The 20,000-nt window shown below is 37.0% G+C and overlaps 2 protein-coding genes across 2 annotated transcripts in view; both read right to left on the reverse strand.

Moving 5' to 3' along the window:
- LOC133650360 (probable histone deacetylase 1-B) overlaps window positions 1-16,099 on the reverse strand; it is a 22,708-nt gene extending 6,609 nt beyond the window's left edge. The window contains exons 1-8 of the mRNA XM_062047506.1: window positions 15,944-16,099; window positions 13,261-13,373; window positions 13,068-13,185; window positions 12,924-12,998; window positions 10,289-10,427; window positions 7,397-7,538; window positions 7,237-7,329; window positions 1,335-1,443 (exon numbers count right to left, since the gene is read on the reverse strand). Coding sequence (XP_061903490.1) covers window positions 1,335-1,443; window positions 7,237-7,329; window positions 7,397-7,538; window positions 10,289-10,427; window positions 12,924-12,998; window positions 13,068-13,185; window positions 13,261-13,373; window positions 15,944-15,992 — 838 coding nt within the window. The 5' untranslated portion in view covers window positions 15,993-16,099. The remainder of the gene's footprint in view (window positions 1-1,334; window positions 1,444-7,236; window positions 7,330-7,396; window positions 7,539-10,288; window positions 10,428-12,923; window positions 12,999-13,067; window positions 13,186-13,260; window positions 13,374-15,943) is intronic.
- Window positions 16,100-17,263: 1,164 nt separating this feature from the next.
- sh3bgrl3 (SH3 domain binding glutamate-rich protein like 3) overlaps window positions 17,264-20,000 on the reverse strand; it is a 7,943-nt gene continuing 5,206 nt past the window's right edge. The window contains exon 3 of the mRNA XM_062046312.1: window positions 17,264-18,280. Coding sequence (XP_061902296.1) covers window positions 18,215-18,280 — 66 coding nt within the window. The 3' untranslated portion in view covers window positions 17,264-18,214. The remainder of the gene's footprint in view (window positions 18,281-20,000) is intronic.

Raw genomic sequence — 20,000 nt, forward strand, 5'->3', positions numbered from 1 at the left:
TATATATATATATCAAAATCTATGTGAATACATATACTTATGCATTCCCATAAGTGAATGAGCTAAATAATATTATTTGATATTTTACGGTAATGTGTTAATAATTTAGCACATAAGTCGCTCTGAGTATAAGTCGCACCCCGGGCCAAACTATGAAAAAAAACTGCGACTTATAGTCCGAAAAATACGGTACATATAGTTATATACACACATACTTGTTTGTTGTTATAAATGATTAGAACATTTGAGCATTATGTTTGTGTTCAATTACTGTATTTTACGGACTATAAGTCACAGTTTTTTTCATAGTTGCGACTTATACTCAGGAGCGATTTATGTGTGAAATTATTAACACATTACCGTAAAATATCAAATAATATTATTTAGCTCATTCACGTAAGAGACTAGACGTATACGATTTCATGGGATTTAGCGATTAGGAGTGACAGATTGTTTGGTAAACGTATAGCATGTTCTATATGTTATAGTTATTTGAATGACTCTTACCATAATATGTTACCAGGCACGTTCTCAGTTGGTTATTTATGCGTCATATAACGTACACTTTTATTCAGCCACTATTTTTTATTTATTTTAAATTGCCTTTCAAATGTCTATTCTTGGTGTTGGGTTTTATCAAATAAATTTCCCCAAAAAATGTGATTTATACTCCAGTGCGACTTATATGTTTTTTTCCTTCTTTATTATGCATTTTCGGCCGGTGCGACTTATACTCCGGAGCGACTTATACTCCGAAAAATACGGTACAGTGTGTTTATCCTAAACATTCCTGCCACTTTATTATACACACTATAAAACATTTGTAATAAAAATAAATTACTAATAAATAATATAACTAATAATTATACTTTTCCAAAAAAAGAATTGGTGCAAAATATAGGTGGTCCATGGTTTACCCAACATCATGTTAGCTTTTTTGGGTACGACACTGCCATGGATTCTTAAAAAGCAGGTAGGTTCATAAACACAAGGCTTGCTAAAGAAGTAGTTCTGTGCGCACGGCGGAAGAATACATGGTTGCACGTAACTACAATGTCTCTCACGCCTTAGCAACACCACTTCCTGTGTGCAAACCAACTACAGACAAAAGTAATAACTTGCTTCTTTTTAATAACTTACATTCAATGATTGCATTTATTACTGTATTTGTATGTCTTCTGACTTTAGTGTGACTTTTTATTGTATTGACTCCTACTTATAAGAGACATAAGAATGCACAGTTGTAGTTAGAAATTTAAGTAAGATTAAGTTAAATGAAAATGTTTTATTTCATTGACTTACAATTGATAATGTTGTTTCTGCATGGCAGTTACCTTTAATGGTGAGGTTGAAGCAGCCCAGTCTGTCTCCCGATAGCGAGTCAGCTCCACACTGCAGCACCACAGCACTTGGCTGATACATCTCCATCACTTTAGCCATAACCTAGCAAACACAATTCATAAATCACCTCAAACACACAAGTATGACATCATTTTCAACAACACTGCCTGTTCTACACGACGCATCAGCATGCCTGTGCGGTGGCATCCATCACATTGTGAGCGTCAAAGTACTGTCCAGTGAGCGAGCGTGTCACATTTGTGACTTGGATTATTTGCAGGTTTTCTATTCTTGGCTTGTAACAACTGTCCTTTCAGTACCTCTCATGAAGAACAACAATGACCTAATAAAGTTTTTTTCAAAGCAATGAAAAGTCTATTAATTTTAATATTTGAAAAAAAATTATTGAAAAAAAGGTGTGATTTCTTACTAAATAAAGCACACGGTGTGTGTGTGTTCAAGTGCACATTTGTGTGCGATCTTAATTCTAGGCAAGGAAATCTTGATTCATATTTTCTCCAGAATGTTGAGCATATATGAAAAAAAATCATATCACAATATATATTGTTTCATATCAGTCATTATTGATACATATCACCATAAAAATAAAATCACTTTTTGTCATGTTTAAAATGTTACATTGCTAAAAGGCTCCATGTACAGTATCTTACTGTATAGTATTTACAGACACTGCCAATATTATACAAATGTCATATTGCCCACAGTTCTTTATTATTAAAGCTTTTGTTATAGTGTGTGGAGCACCATTTACAGCTCCTGTACACGTACGTGTACATACCGTGCGCGCAGTTCCAGAACAACAATTCCTGAACAACAATGTGCAGAGTACCATGTGCAACACTATCATGTTTTAAACCCTATTTAACATCAAAATATGCTGGCTAAGTTATTTACCTACGAGTGTTTGCTTTATTTCGTCCAGCAGCACATGTGCATCATGTTCGTTTGTCGCCTTATGACACGCACGAGCAATTAAAACAACATTCTCCTCCATGTAAGCGTGCTCTGATTTGATATACAGATCATTGTACATGTAATGCATCGCTATTATTGATGCAGAGATGATATACGTTGGGCAAAATATATCTGGGAGCGATGCCATTTTTCCATAGATCCTATAACAGATGGATGCACTTTACGCAAAAAAAAAATATATAAAAATATTCATACTTATTAGAAATGTGATCAGCATCAGACGATTTTCGTGAAAAAGTATGTGATCGACTTTGCTGATTAATTAAGGGTGGTTTAATACCAATCCTTTCTGGCTGACACTATTTTTAGTACCCCAGCTGACAAGCTAGCAGCTTATTATGTTTCTCTGTATACAGTGTGGAGCTACTCCCCCAAGCTAATAATCACCTGCATTGGGGCAAATAAACTGCATTTCTTAGTATCTTAAGTAGAGCCGTCAACGTTAAAACTCTTTAACGCATGTGATTGATTAAAAAAAATACATATACAGGTATATTCACATTCAGTACTAAACGTGTATTAGGAGGGTGGATTCGATGACCTATGGACACAAGTGGTGTCGATACCAAAGGTTGTATCATTACATAATTAATTGACACCAGAGTGATTAGGTCAGTATTTTCATTTTCTCTAAATATTTTTTGTTTTTGTGATTTACAAATCCAAAGCATAATTCCCTGGACACAGGTGGACTTTGTGGTAAAAAAAAAAAAAAAAAGATGTAAAAGATTAGCAGATATTATGTTTTATTTAGTTATAGTGTACTATTGACCTTGTTTTAATCAAACAATTGTATATATCCATTCATCCATCCATCCATCCATTTTCTACCGCTTGCCCCTTTCGGGGTCGCAGGGGTGCTGGAGCCTATCCCAGCTGCACTCAGGCGGGGGGCGGGGTGTCTGTCTAATGAAGTAGAATAAGTACATAATTTAAACATTGTGTTGATATTGACAGACTGTCAATATCACTCACCATTAAATTTTTTTTACATGTGATCCCACTCGATGATTGGAATCAGCATCATAAAACCCTGATCGCAACATCCCTGAAACGTATTTCAACCATAAACTCACTTCTGACATGTCTAAGATTATTAAGATCATTTTAAACAATTTGTTGGATAGAATACATAGTATGTCCTTTGTTCAGCATGGAGCTGAGTGTTGAAGTTGCTACAGGCGTCTTTAACAGGCTTGTTTCACATATTTTAGCATGTAGACTAATTAACACTATCGAAATTGTCTCTTATTACCAGAGGTGGGACCAAGTCATTGCTTTGCAAGTCACAAGTAAGTCTCAAGTCTTTGCCCTCAAGTCTCGAGTCAAGTCCCGAGTCAAGACAGGCAAGTCCCGAGTCAAGTCCAAAGTCAAGACTGGAAAGTCTCAAGTCAAGTCACAAGTCATGCATTTTGAGTTTCGAGTCCTTTCAAGTCCTTTTAACCACAGACTAATATTTTTACACAGATTGTGTATGCTTTTAAAACGTTGTATTTATTTATTAAAACAAGTGCATTTGAAATAGCAGGAAAAAAAATAGTACTGACATTGCAATTCATAATAGCACTATTAACCAGTCATTTTAATAGTGTAAACAATTTTAAACATTTAACTCATTCCTTTACAGAATAAACACATTTGCAAAAACAAGTGCAACTGTACTCATTTGTACAAAAGTGTTAACATTGTATGTCCATGGCATATTGCATTGTAACTAGTTCCACAGCAGTTTCTATTCTGTTCTTACCTTATCTCATTGATCTCATCTCATACTGTATGTGTGTTGATGTGTGCGTACACATGAAAAACATAATAAATACATGAACATAACAATGAACAGAGTTGTACTTTTTAGATGTCAGGGCCCTATGCAATATGTACACATATTCTTAATATAGTATACATTTTAACTGACCTTTATTTGACTATGTTTGTCTTTTTGTAGGTGGCTAAAATATGCGGTGCTGCTGACCGCCGTCTAACGTTACGTTATTGTGTGTGATACATTGACTAACGTAACGTTGTGTGTTAGGTACCTCATGCAACCCTGCTTAAAAAAAATCACTTGACAAAAAGTATGAATAAGGTAGCGAACTGCAGTGGACGCAACAGATTGCCATGTTTGCAATGACGTTATAACCACAGACATCTTATAAGTACACGCAGCATTGGTTGCTGTGACGCGAACAATTTGCATCTTGAAGTGGTGATGAGGAGCCGGCGAGCAGCCTAAACTGACAGTTGACAGGTAGAAAACAAGCTGGTGTTCAGCGTTTTCCTGCTCAAATGAGCGGACTGTTGAAAATAGGAATCGGGGGATTACTTTTCACAAGTAAGATTTAACATTAATGTACTATTGGTTGTATTTTATGAAAAGAATCTTACCACAGAGTTGAGAAGGAGCAAAGATCTTCAATATTTGTATGTGAAAATCACAAAGAAATCTTCTGGGGGAGGATGACGCCCCTACAGGGGTTTGGTTTACAAACTTTCAGCCCCACCTAAAACAAAATTCACCGGCCGCCACTGATTATGATGCATTCTCATTTTAGGCAAAATATAAGACAATACTTTCTTAACAGTATAATTGTAACCAGGAATAAGTCTTCAAGTAACAATATTCAAATACTAACATTGTTGGGTAAGACAGCATTTGGTTTTATTCTGAATCCAGTGAAACAGATTGGTGGTTTTAGCTGATATAAAGACTTTCAGGTGGTTATATATGTTTAAGTATTTGGCAGACGCTTTTATCCAAAGCGACATACATAAAAAATACATATATAACAATCACTGTAAACATGATCATTTAAGGGAAGAATGTAATACAAAATATCAATACAAAGTGTCAAGACAGAATAAACTCTCTGCTGCTGCAGCAACAGAGATACAGTCTATAAGATATATAGATATCTAATGTATTCATACATTGTTTATGTAGGATATACACATGTATATATAACCTAATCATATTGTTTCTTCAATTTAAAAATAGCTGACCGTTTTTTCCCCCTTTCTCTGGGGATTATATTCCCAGTTTTGATCTCGGACGTCTGGTCACTTATAGCGTATAAGAATATTATATTACTGTTAAGCAAACTATGAATAATAAAACACGCCAAAACATGTGTCCTTTATCATAGCTACACGTATGACAAAAAAGCGCGTGAAAATCAGTGGTATTCAGTGAGGTAAGATGAATTAAATGCGCTGACAGTTCATTGCTCCTGCCAAATGAATTGCACTAGTGGAGCGTATCACCACTCCAAGATGGCGGCCCCGCGTCTCGTCTGCGCCTGTAGGCAGTAGCGCTCCATGCTGCGTACCCTTATAAGATGTCTATGGTTAAAACTTTAGCAGTGAGTTTACAGCCTCACTGATTTAACAACACAGCAAATAAAAGTCACGTTACTTAGCCAATAAACGTTAGCTTACATTCAAAACTTACCCTTCTTTGTGCATCTTCAAATGTCGAACGAAGTTGGAAGTTGTTACGTCTCCGTCTATAATATTCGAACTGCATGATTTGCATAGGGCTATTCGTTTTTAGTTGACCGAGTCGTAGTTTTAATACCCGAACGAAATTAACTTTGGCATAATTGTTTCTCACTGCCGCATTGTTTGACAACTCTTCTTCATTGGTCGTCCTGCAATTTGATTGGATGAGAGCTGTGTGATGAAAACAGCGTAGATCTAATTTGATTGGCTGTTGTACTGAGAGCACACCAGCTGACAGGAACAACACGCTGATAGACACAGACGAAGAAAAGGAAAAATACGGAACGGCGCGCTCCCAAATAACTTTTTAATATTTGGGTTTTGGGGAAAGTAGCAAGTCATGTCAAGTCAAAAGGCTCAAGTCCAAGTGAAGTCACAAGTCATTGATGTTAAAGTCTAAGTCGAGTTGCAAGTCTCTTTACATTTTGTCAAGTCGAGTCCAAAGTCATCAAATTCATGACTCGAGTCTGACTCGAGTCCAAGTCATGTGACTCGAGTCCACACCTCTGCTTATTACTATCGAAAAAAAGTTACTTATTGACATATATTGATAGCCCTACTACTACTGTATTTTTCGGACCATAGGGCACACCAGAATATAAAGCGCACTGCCAATGAGCGGATTTATTCACGCCTATATTCATACAAAAGGCCCACTGGATTATAAGGTGCATTAAAGGGGTCATATTATGATTTTTTTTTCTACATTTAAAACACTTCCTCGTGGTCTACATAACATGTAATGGTGGTTCTTTTGTCAAAATGTTGCTTTCTGACCATCTCTTCAGGATGAGCCGTTTTGTGGACAGTCTACTTTGACAGCGTCTTTTATCCGTCATCTTTGTTGTAGCAGTAGTTTTTAGCGCTTCCATAGCGAGTCTACTGACAGATATAAGTAAGAACTATATGCTACTTTATAAATGACCAACAACAAGAGGATAGAGGGGGGGGGGGGAGAAGATTATTGACTAAGGTGCGGACTACAACGGCAGACACGCACACATTTTTGTGACTTATGCCATCCCAAATACACATCAGCAGGTACCAATAGGTAAGAAAAGTTGTTTTGCATTATACGACGAAACAAAACGCCAGATAATGAATCCCAATAGGTGCCATTTTGGGGTCCTTACAACATAATACCCGTATGTCGAAGCGTCAACCTGCAGTCCACACGTATCTCTTTTGTGGCTGCCATCTACCGGTTACATTCATTATTACACATTGTACCAGATAAAATTGTTTTGAGGTCGGTAAGCACAACCAGAATTAATCCAAACATTAGGCACACCGGGTTATAAGACGCACTGTCGATTTTTTAGAAAATGAATAGGATTTTAAGTGAACCTTAGAGTTTAAAAAATATGGCATTACTCTACTGGGTGCTACAAAAGCACTTACAGGTTTAAAGATGGCTTCGTAAGACTCATCATCGATGCCGTCTCTGAGCGGGTAGTTCACAGCGTAGTACTTCCCTTTCCCGGCGCCGATGTCCTGCACACGACAAACACGTGTTAATAATTGTGTGTGTGTGTGTGTGAACAATTAAAAACAAACTTACTCTCAGATCTCCAGTGCCTGGGAAGTATTCGCCGTACTTGTGGAAGGAAACGGTCATGACTCTGTCTGTGGTGTAGAAGGCCTCCTCCACGCCGTCGCCATGGTGAATGTCGATGTCAATGTACAACACTCGCTGGTGGTACCTGCGTTCACAAACACACCAAGTAAGCATTTGGAATTTAGTTCATCATGTTTATGCACATTTTCAAACCCCAATATGTACAGTGGAACCTCGATTTACGAACTTGGTTCTTGAACGGGATTCATAAATCGAAAAAGTTTGTATAGTAAAGCTAATTTCTCCATTAGAAACAATGTAAATATAAATAATCGCTTCCATCCTTAACAAAAGTCCATATTTTAGTTAAGGTTGGTACACTTTCTTTATTTCGAACATGAACACACTTACAGTATAATACATCACACAATTTCATATCATTTCCCTTTACATCATGTCCGAAAAGGAATAGGAAGAAGCAAAGCTTATTTAATCCTACCCCTTTCTCACATCAGAGCGTTTACAAATATATAGAATCATTTACTGACATTTTTTATAATAAAATAACATCTGTGAATTAGTATACACAACAGCTTTGTAATATGTAATTAATTAATTCAGGCATTATTAACATACTGAGATGAAGAATATCTTATTTTCAATAAGGTTGAAAGTATTTATCATAATTCTTCTTCTTTGTACGCACTATTATTTTGAACAACCTCTTAAACTGGATCATATCAGTACAATGTTTAACTTCTTTACTTAATCCATTCCATAATTTAATTCCACATACTGATATGCTAAAGGTTCTAAATGTTGTATGTGCATATAAATGTTTTAAATTATTTTTTCCTCTAAGGTTATATTTCTCCTCTTCAGTTGAGAAGAATTGTTGTACATTCTTTGGTAGCAGGTTATAGTTTGCTTTGTACATCATTTTAGCTGTTTGCAATTTTACCAAATCACCGAACTTTAATATTTTTGACTCAATAAATAAAAAGTTTGTATGTTCTCTATATCCAACATTATGTATTATTCTAACTGATCTTTATTGTAACACGGTTAGCGAATGTAGCGCACATTTGTAGTTATTTCCCCATATTTCTACACAATAACTCAGATATGGTAACACTAGCGAGCAGTAGAGAATATGAAGTGATTTTTGGCCCAGGACGTATTTTACTTTATTCATTGAAATGTTTTTTGCCACCTTATGTTGTATGTTTTGTATATGAGATTTCCAGTTCATTTGATCATCTATTAATACTCCCAAAAATCTTGTTTCTTTTACCCTTTCAATGTCTACTCCGTCTATTTGTATTTGTGTATGATGCTCTTTTCTACTGTTACCAAATAGCATTATTTTAGTTTTACTGAGATTGAAGATAGTCTGTTTTTGTCAAACCATCTTTTTAATTTGTTCATTTCTTCCGTTATTATTTGTATTATCTTCTGTGTGTTCTCTCCTGAACAGAAAGCAGTTGTGTCGTCTGCAAATAAAACTAACTTTAAGTCCTTTGTAACTTTACAAATGTTTATATAAAGATTAAACAATCTTGGTCCCAGTATTGATCCCTGGGGTACACCACAAGATATATCTAGCCGTGTTGTCATATTTTCACCCATCTTCACATATTGCTTCCTGTTGGTTAAATAGCTTCTTACCCAGTTCAATACCAAACCTCTGATGCCATATCGTTCTAATTTTTGTATTAAAATATCATGATTAATAGTGTCAAATGCTTTTGTTAAGTCCAAGAATACTGCGGCCGCACATTCTTTACCATCTATTGCATTGGTAATTTCCTGTTATTTTGATTAATGCTATTGATGTTGAGATATTTGCTCGAAATCCATATTGGTTCTCCACGAGCGTCCCACTTTTGTCAATAAATAAATCTAATCGGCTATTGAATAGTTTTTCCATGATTTTGGAGAATTGTGGAAGTAATGAAACTGGTCTGTAGTTAGTAAAGTGGTGTACGTCTCCATTCTTATGAACACAATATAAAGTCCTATAAAAGTACTGTATATCAAACATAGCAAGGAGGTGATGAATTTACCTCTTTATTAATAAGCCAAAGCAATAACGACAATCTGAACTGTTCTGTAAGCGCTGCTCTGTCAACACACGCACATACACGGAAATTGGTGCCCTCACTAATGATCGGAAATCACAAAATTCCTAAATTTAACAACCATATTGTTATAATAATAAACAATTAAAAAAGTAAAAACCACCCACATTAACATCAGCAAAGGTGCAGCTAACGAGAAAGGGGCAGACAGAAGGAGAGAAGAGGGTTGGGGGGGTAGTGTGTGTGCGCTCTTGGAACAGGTGCCACTGAACAAGAGGTTGCGTCTTCTCCTCTGCTGTGAAATAGGTCCACTTTGGCATATTTTCCCAGAAAAGTCTGGTCTCGTCACAATTAAAACTTGCTGTGGCACGAGCCTGCTTCGTCGATTCTTCCTTACTTGCAAACGCCATTAATGTACACCTCGTAAATGATCTTTTTTTTTTTTTTTTTTAACAGTGATTCCCTTTCTTTCCACGTTGGTCTGTTGTCTTTGTGGGACTCATATTTAGTTAGCAAAATTCGTCAAAAGGCAAAAAAACACAGCAAAGGCACATGCTGAAGCATTGAGTAGTGTGACCAGTAGGGAGGACTTTGCCTTTCCAAAAAGGCTGCGCCCTGCAGCACAAAATGACTGCAGGCAGGACACAGAGACATGGCTCGCACACAGAGGCATATTTGGCGTGATCTAAAAGTTTGTAAATCAAAAAGTTTGCAAATAGAAGGGTTCATAAATGGAGATTTCAGTGTATAAACGTATTGGACTAAAGCGAACACTGTGAGCGACTTAAGTGACATGAAAAGCAACTTCGCTTACTTGAGCAGTTCCAGGATGGCGAGGACGATGTCGTTGACGTAGCAGAAACCAGACGCTTCCGATTTTTTGGCGTGGTGGAGTCCTCCTGCCCAGTTAACGGCGATGTCAGTCTGCTGTTTGTTTAGCTTCACCGCGCCAGCTACGAGGACAAATATATAAATAATATACATTTCCACCCATCCATGTTCTACCGCTTGTCCCTCTCGGGGTTGCGGGGGTGGATGGAGCCTATATTATACATACTGTATAAATGTATCAATATATATATATATATATATATATATATATATATATATATATATATATATATATATATATATATATAAGGGCTGTCAAACAAAAAATATTTTGCCGCGATTAATCGCAGTTTGTCCATAGTTGACTCAAAATTATTCGCGATATTGCAGATAATTCTAATTTTTCGTCATTAATAAGTGTACCTGAGACCGATAATTTTCAAATGTGTATTACCATGAAAGGACAATTAGTTTGCTATAATAAAAATGTTTTGAAATAATATTAATTTTTCAAGAGCTCAACACAAAAAGGACAAACACACTTTTAAAGGGAATTAAAAAAAAACACTTGCAGTGTGTCACTGTCTTGCCAGATTTTGTAGGAATACAGAATTTGTATTCCTGCTGTAGGAGCATTCAGAGGAGCAACACCGTGTGTAGATGTCGGTTACACGCATTAACACAAAATGTGGATCGTTACGATCATGCTGTGTTTGGTAATGTAAAATGTGATATTTATTCCTTAATAAATACTTCTGATATTCTCCACATTACATGTTGTACAAGTTGATAGTCTTCTTTATATATTTAAATGGCAATGTTTTAACCTTCTCTATTCATTAGTGAAAAGTTCAGCCTGCTAAACATTCCGTAATTGTAGACTTTTATTCAGAACAGGTTATAAATTAATACACTTTATTTCAATCTGCCAGAAAACATTCATTTATGTAGAAATATTGCAGATCACAGAACATTAAAAACATCTAAGACAAAGCATGATCGTATTGTAAGACGATTTTTCATTGTTTTGGTGGTTGCACTGCAAAAACTGAAATCTAAGTAAGATTAAATATCTCAAATAAGGGTGATATTTGCTTATTTTCTGTCTGATAAAATAATTCTTCTTACTAAGCAGATTTTATGTTAGAGTGTTTTACTTGTTTTAAGAGTTTTGGTCCTAAATGATCTCAGCTTGTAGCTGAGATTTTGTGACCTATTTTGAGTAAAACATGCTTGAAACTAGAATATCAACTGTTGCAAAGCTGTGTCATCAACACTCACAAGTATAAAACTACTTTTTTAAAGTAATAATTTCTTATTTCAAGCATGAAAAAAAAATCATGACTTTGACACAATTCTGTCTCATAATTAAAACGGATGACAGCCAAATGGACTTTGCGGTTTTATTTTCAATGATACAAGAGAAGATATGTACTCATAAAGTAGTACAGTTGGCACAGTACAGTAAACGGACAGTTAATATTTAAACATTTAACATGTGACATTTCAAACTATTTTGAACAGAAATAGTTCATGCACATTCAGATGAATTCTTCAAAATTACAATTAACATTTTTTTGGCCGGGGCCGGGCTGTATATATGTGTACTAATTGACTGAAAGAGCACGCACTTGGCGCAATGATGTCATGTTATCGATGGAAAAATGCATTTTTAGACAATATGATTTGCCTGAGTGGCTAGTAGACCCCGAGAGTAACAAGCAGTTGCCTTGTTGCCTTTCCATTAAGAAAAATAAACTAGTTTTTAGTATAAGTTTGCTGGTTTCAATAAATGTAATGCCCAGCGCATATCATTATGTCAAGATAATGGCACTAGCATTTACTTCATTTAAGAATATTTTTCAACATCCATCCATCCACATTGAGCAAAAGGGTCTCTTTTTTTTCTACCAAGAAAAGTTCACTTGTTATTAGTGAGAATATACTTATTTTAAAAAGGTATTTTTGGGTTATTTTACTTGTTTTGGAAAGTCTTGACAGGACAATTTTTCTTGTTCTGTTGGCAGATAATTTTGCTTAGTTCAAATAAAATACCCCTAATTATTTATTTATTTTTTCTTGTTTTTGAACACTGACTTTTTGCAGTGTGGACAGGATGTGAATCGTAGCGCTATTAATGTGAAGCCGGAATTGTGTGATGAATGAGAAGAGACTTGATATGTTTTAAAGAAAGTCTCTGATAAAAGTGACTCCAGACTTCCTCTCTATCATCTTTTTTCCATCTTACTAAAGCGGTTTTTGAGTAACAACCTACATTTTATATTATCAATGCACTCAACTGTAATGTAATGTAAACACGGACGTGAAGCTTCTCTCTGCAAGCAGCAAAGCACACCAGCAGGCGTTCGCTCCAATGTCGCCGTCTCACGGCGATTGGAAATAAAATTGCCTTATTGAGCTTGTGACGGGACGCCATTACATTTCCTCATGCTACGGAACGGACCGAGGGTAAAAAAGGAGTCAGGACGCATGCGCATTAATCGCACGTTGAAACAATTTGTGCCGTTAAAGGGACTTATAGTTAACGCGTTAACTTTGACAGCCCATTATCTATATAAATATATTAAATCAAGTAATGTTATTGGACGTAAACACACCCACGGAGCCGCCTGCAGAGAGCTGGCAGAACTCAAACAGGCCATCAAACACCGGACAATCCTCCCCGACATTGACTGCAAAGAAAAAAAAGGAGAGTTACGAGCCTTTGTGTTTATTTGTGAATAATATGGTGAATAACGCACATCTCTGCATCTGTTTGCTGTGTTCCGACATGTTGTCCGGTCGGATGGACCGGAGAAACTTGATGTAATCGTCACTGTGGTATTTGGTCATCTCCTCGCCGCTGGCTTTGTGTGGCCTCTGCAAAACACACATTCACGGTTGTAACTTTAAAATAAAGCTTTTTAAAGTGTGGAAAGAAGATTGATTACTCACGTAGATCTCCATCTTCCTGTAGAGGCCATAGTTGAGGAGGAGGTTGTGCGTCATGCGGATCCTGTGAGGCTTCATAGGATGGCCCTGGCCATAGTAGTAGTTACCCACATCACCTGTAAGAAAACAAAATGCGTAAAGCAGTGGTTCTTAACCTGGGTTCGATCGAACCCTAGGGGTTCGGTGAGTCGGCCTCAGGGGTTCGGCGGAGCCTCCGCCGTGGAGATCAAGACACACCCGACTCATCGTGTAAATAAAAACGTCTCCCTATTGGCGTATTATGGATACCCCCAAACAATGTTCCCTCTAATTTTTCATATGCGTGGACCTACTCAGTGGCCTAGTGGTTAGAGTGTCCGCCCTGAGATCGGGAGGTTGTGAGTTGAAACCCCGGCAGAGTCATACCAAAGACTATAAAAATGGGACCCATTACCTCCCTGCTTGGCACTCAGCATCAACAGTTGGAATTGGGGGTTAAATCACTAAAAATTATTCCCGGGCACGGCACCGCTACTGCCCACTGCTCCCCTCACTTCCCAGGGGGTTAACAAGGGTGATGGGTCAAATGCAGAGGACAAATTTCACCACACCTAGTGTGTGACAATCATTGGTACTTTAACTTAGATGTGCACACTGTGGCCACACCAGCAGCACACCTGTCCCAAACCTGACTAAATACCAAGTTAATGACCCCAAAAGGGACAAGCGGTAGCAAATGGATGGATGGATGGATGAATGTTTTATTATTATAATCAAATGACAGCAGTCATTTTCATGGGATTATTTTCTAAAATAAGTGTTTTGGCCCACTTACAATGACAATAACAAAAAATATAGTTTTTCATGAGCTGTGTACTACTATTGTATGTCTGGGTGGGGGTCCTGCTTTGGAAATAATTTGTACCCATTTCCGATATCGTATTTAGTTCCCACTAAAACATTCACATGTTGCACAATGAGATGTAAACATGGGATCATGTGTACATTCCTGTAACTTTCTGTTTATAAAATATATCTTTATTAGTATTTCTTTAATAAAACAACATAATTTCATGATTACTTTTTATAAATTAAGATTAAATTAAGAAAAAAAAACCACTTTATTTTTCACTAAAGAAGGGTTCGGTGAATGCGCATGTGAAACTGGTGGGGTTCAGTACCTCCAACAAGGTTAAGAGCCACTGGTGTAAAGCAGTGTTTTTCAACCACTGTGCCGCGGCACACCAGTGTGCCGTGAGATACAGTCTGGTGTGCCGTGGGAGATTATCTAATTTCACCTATTTGGGTTAAAAATATTTTTTGCAAACCAGTAATTATAGTCTGCAAATTATGTGTTGTTGTTGAGTGTCAGTGCTGTCTAGAGCTCGGCAGAGTAACCGTGTAATACTCTTCGGTTTTAAGTGGACCCCGACTTAAACAAGTTGAAAAACTTATTCGGGTGTTACCATTTAGTGGTCAGTTGTATGGAATATGTACTGTACTGTGCAATCTACTAATAAAAGTTTCAATCAATCAATTCCATATCAGTAGGTGGCAGCAGGTAGCTAATTGCTTTGTAGATGTTGGAAACAGCGGGAGGCAGAGTGCAGGTAAAAAGGTGTCAAATGCTTAAACCAAACATAAACAAAAGGTGAGTGCCCCTAAGAAAAGGCATTGAAGCTTAGGGAAGGCTACGCAGAACGAGACTAAAACCGAACTGGCTACAAAGTAAACAAAAACAGAATGCTGGACGACAGCAAAGACTTACTGTGGAGCAAAGATGGCGTCCACAATGTACATCCGAACATGACATGATAATCAACAATGTGCCCACAAAGAAGGATGAAAACAACTGAAATATTCTTGACTGCTAAAACAAAGTAGATGTGGGAAATATCGCTCAAAAGGAAGACATGAAACTGCTCAAGGAAAATACCAAAAAAAGAGAAAAAGCCATTAAAATAGGAGTGCAAGACAAAAACTAACCCACTACACACAGGAGAACAGCAAAAAAAAGTCAAAATAAGTCATGGCGTGATGTGACAGGTGGTGACAGTACACCTACTTTGAGACAAGAGCTATAGTGATGCATGGTTGGTTATGGTTTAAAGTCATACCCAACAATTGCGACAACGACTTTTTACTGTCAACTGAGTTTCGTTTTTTAATGATTTCTGCTGGTGGGGTGCCTCCAGATTTTTCCAACGCAAAAAATGTGCCTTGGCTCAAAAAAGGTTGAAAAACACTGGCGTAAAGGATACGGTTATTTCAGGATACATGGAGTGGTGAGGGTCATGTTTCCTCATTCGTTTAGTCATACCCATAAGAACACTTATAATCCATATGTAAACGTGTGTGCACTTGCATTAATGAGACACAGACGACGGCCGCCATATTTGCCAAGAAATCGATGTTACAACGAGCCAATTTCCTCACAATGACCAATTAAACACAAGTTAGAAACAATATCAACTGCCGTATTGAAATAAAATGGTTTGGTGATTTAATTAGTCTGAGTGTAATTATTATCGCGTGTACGTTCAAGCTAGCAGCTGCAATAGTTTAGCAGGCGACTAGTTAATAGTTAGCCGCAGGGGGCTAACGCCGGCTTGCTCGATCAGTGTGCGGCACACTTGAATGGGATGTACATTTCAAGGCACGCCTACACCGCCGTACTAACTCGAGGAGGCACAAAATGGATATTTACCGTCATAGTAATAGCAAACTTTTCTTTTGGTTCCTTGAGACAGCGCCATTTTACGCCAATTAAATCACCAGTCCACTACCGATTTGGCACACACCGGTTCCTGGTTTGCCGACCGAGTGTGGGGCGGTGCTAAGCCATTCACAGTCGAGGATGCGGCACCGCCCGTGTGGGAGGCGCTGGTGTATAAAAACAATATTTGTATTGTCTTATCCAATTGTATATATTAAGAATATGTTATTAGAAATTTACTTTTTTGGTATGTACTTTTTTGGTATTGTAAAGACACAGTCCACTAATGCAAATATCACAGATATTACAGTATGTATTGATGTATTTCTTAATGAACAAAGACAAAATAAAAAATACATTACAATATTTTATTATATTTACTTTTATGTATTGATATATTTATTCATGAGAAAATATCAAATAAAAATTAATTTGAATATGTTATTTACTATTCTGTATGCATTGTTATTAGGGATGTCCAATAATGGCTTTTTGACGATATCCGATATTGTCCAACTCTTTAATTACCGATACCGATATATACAGTCGTAGAATTAACACATTATGCCTAATTTGGACAACCAGGTATGGTGAAGATAAGGTCCTTTTTAAAAAAAAAAATGAAATAAGATGAATAAATTCAAAACATTTTCTTGAATAAAAAAGAAAGTAAAACAATATAAAAACAGTTACACAGAAACTAGTAATTAATGAAAATGAGTAAAATTAACTGTTAAAGGTTAGTACTATTAGTGGACCAGCAGCACGCACAATCATGTGTGCTTACAGACTGTATCCCTTGCAGACTGTATTGATATATATTGATATATAATGTAGGAACCAGAATATTAATAACAGAAAGAAACAACCCTTTTGTGTGAATGAGTGTAAATGGGGGAGGGAGGTTTTTTGGGTTAGTGTACTAATTGTAAGTGTATCTTGTGTTTTTTATGTTGATTTAATAAAATAAATAAAAATTTAAAACAATACAGATAATAAAAAAACGATACCGATAATTTCCGATATTACATTTTAAAGCATTTATCGGCCGATAATATTCATGAGAAAAGATCAAATAAAAATTAATTTGAATATTTTATTTACTATTCTGTATTTATTGTTATATTTAATCAGAAAAGATAAAATAAAAATACATTTGAATATTTCATGTATTATCTTTTTGTATGCATTATTTCTTAATTAGAAAAACAAAATGAAAATAAATGAGCTCTAGATTAACAACAAAAATCCCCAAAAGATAATTCAAACTTCATTTTTTAATTCACAACCCATACATCACATATCACAATCTTCTTGGAAGACAACAGCATTTTATTTCCTATCTTTTTCTTCGTTTGGCCAAGGGGAATTGGTCCAAACAAGGCTTGAGCTCGGTGAGAGACGTGGAATGTGTAAAACATGATTTTGATCATGGTACATTAACATGTACAATTGAGAGGTATACAAAACCGTGCACAAACATTGTGAAGAATACAGCCATTGATAAGCACAGAAGGAAATCATACTGAGGTAAATAATCAACCTAATGGAAAAATAATAACGATGTAGTGAGTGCTCCCAGAGTCAATCCATCAAAGTGTACTGTTAATTGTTTCAGTGCATAACAGAAGAATAGGCTACATGTCACTACATTTGGTGTCTTTTTGGTCCTGTCAGTCAACAAAACAACATACCAGGTAGATGAAATAGATTTGCACCAAATTTGACATTCTGAGATGTTTCCATGTTGTTCGGGAACTCGCATTAAGTCGACAACTATTCTTTTCTCACATTCTGGTCTGTTGGGCACTCTGTGCTAACAAGCAGGCTCAAAAATACTGAAGGAATGATCTTTAGGCTTAAATTCAGTCAATGCCTTGATTAACATTTACATAGTAAAATGCCAAATTCCCTGAAAACACTTGATTGTGGAAAAAAAAGAGCAGGAACACAAAAAAAAAAAGTAATATAAATGCTACTACTGTGAGAATAATAACAAGCAGTGTGTAAGTGCAACAGAAGGCTGAAAGAAAGTTGTTATTAAGACTGAGTGATGATAGCGACATGCAGTAGATTATTTAAACCGAGCTTGGTCAGCATCATTTTCACATTCAGACACCACGCTGGCTCCTAGTGGACAAAGATGGGAAAGCGGTGTGTGACTGCGTGTACTCAGGTTATTTGGCTTTCTTCATGATGGCGTTATGGAAGTGGCGTCAGTGTGGTTGACGGGACGACACGGACATTTGGGCAGCAGCTTCTTCACGCCAGCTTTAGGAATTGTTCCACCGTGTCTGCCTCCACCGCCTCAGAGAACATCTCATAGTCCTGCAGAAGGGGGGTAAAAATGAGTGGTTAGTCAATATAGAGAGAGAGAGAGAGAAAATTACACTGCGTTGAAGTAGGCTAAAGTCGAAGTACGGAGACTCATTTTATCGAAGGGAAGACTTAAAGGCCTACTGAAATGAATTTTTTTTATTTAAACGGGGATAGCAGATCTATTCTATGTGTCATACTTGATCATTTCGCGATATTGCCATATTTTTGCTGAAAGGATTTAGTATAGAACAACGACGATAAAGACTGCAACTTTTGGTATCTGATAAAAAAAAGGCTTGCCCCTACCGGAAGTAGCGTGACGTAGTCAGTTGAACATATACGCAAAGTTCCCTATTGTTTACAATGATGGCCGCATGAAGTGAGAGAGATTCGGACCGAGAAAGCGACAATTTCCCCATTAATTTGAGCGAGGATGAAAGATTTGTGGATGAGTAAAGTGCAAGTGAAGGACTAGTGGGGAGTTGAAGCTATTCAGATAGGGAAGATGCTGTGAGAGCCGGGGGTGACCTGATATTCAGCTGGGAATGACTACAACAGTAAATAAACACAAGACATATATATACTCTATTAGCCACAACACAACCAGGCTTATATTTAATATGCCACAAATTAATCCTGCATAAAAACACCTGCGTGTTTGTTATGCTAGCTCCTAGCTCCTATGCTAGCTCCTAGCTCCATAGAACACGCCAATACAATTCAAACACCTGATCAACACACACAATCACTCAGCCCAAAAGACCGTTCACCTAACCCAAGGTTCATAAAGCTTATATATTTTAAAAAAGTTACGTACATACGCAAAAAAAAGTTGTGCACATACGGTCAAGCGATCAAATGTTTAGAAGCCAAAGCTGCATACTCACAGTAGCACGTCTGCGTCTTTGTCATCCAAATCAAAGTAATCCTGGTAAGAGTCTGTGTTGTCCCAGTTCTCTACAGGCGTCTGTGTATCGAAGTCAAAAGTCCTCCTGGTTAGAGTCTCTGTTATCCGAGTTCTTCCATCTTGACTGCATCTTTCGGGAATGTAAACAAAGAAGCGCCGGCTGTGTACTGTTGTTGCTGACTACGTTCGAAAAATACGTCCATTTCGCACCAACAACTTTCTTCTTTGCTTGCTCAGCTTCCTTCTCCATAATGCAATGAACATGATTGCAACAGATTCACGAACACAGATGTCCAGAATACTGTGGAATTATGAAATGAAAACAGAGCTTTTTCGTATTGGCTTCAATGTGGAAGGCATACCCGTGTTCGCCGGGCCACGTCACGCGCATACGTCATCCTCAGAGGCGTTTCGAACCGGAAGTTTAGCGGCAAATTTAAAATGTCACTTTATAAGTTAACCCGGCCGTATTGGCATGTGTTATAATGTTAAGATTTCATTATTGATGTATAAACTATCAGACTGCGTGGTCGGTAGTAGTGGGTTTCAGTAGGCCTTTAAGGCAGCAGGAAAAAAGGGGGCTGCAGCAAAGTGGATACAAAAGTCACACTCAGGAATTTGTGCTAATGATAACTTCTACCGCACTGAAAAATAAACAATCCATTCAGTCAACCTCTAAGGTGCATTCACCCTTGGATGCTCCTGTTGACATTTATTAATCATAATCGCCACTTTGCACAGTAAAAATAGAAAGAGTTTAAAAAATCAACAAAATGCTCAAAACAATCAATAGTCAAAGCCCATATACAGTCATGCACAGTG

This window comes from Entelurus aequoreus, linkage group LG05, assembly GCF_033978785.1.
Source record: "Entelurus aequoreus isolate RoL-2023_Sb linkage group LG05, RoL_Eaeq_v1.1, whole genome shotgun sequence".
Classification (NCBI taxonomy): Eukaryota; Metazoa; Chordata; class Actinopteri; order Syngnathiformes; family Syngnathidae; genus Entelurus; species Entelurus aequoreus.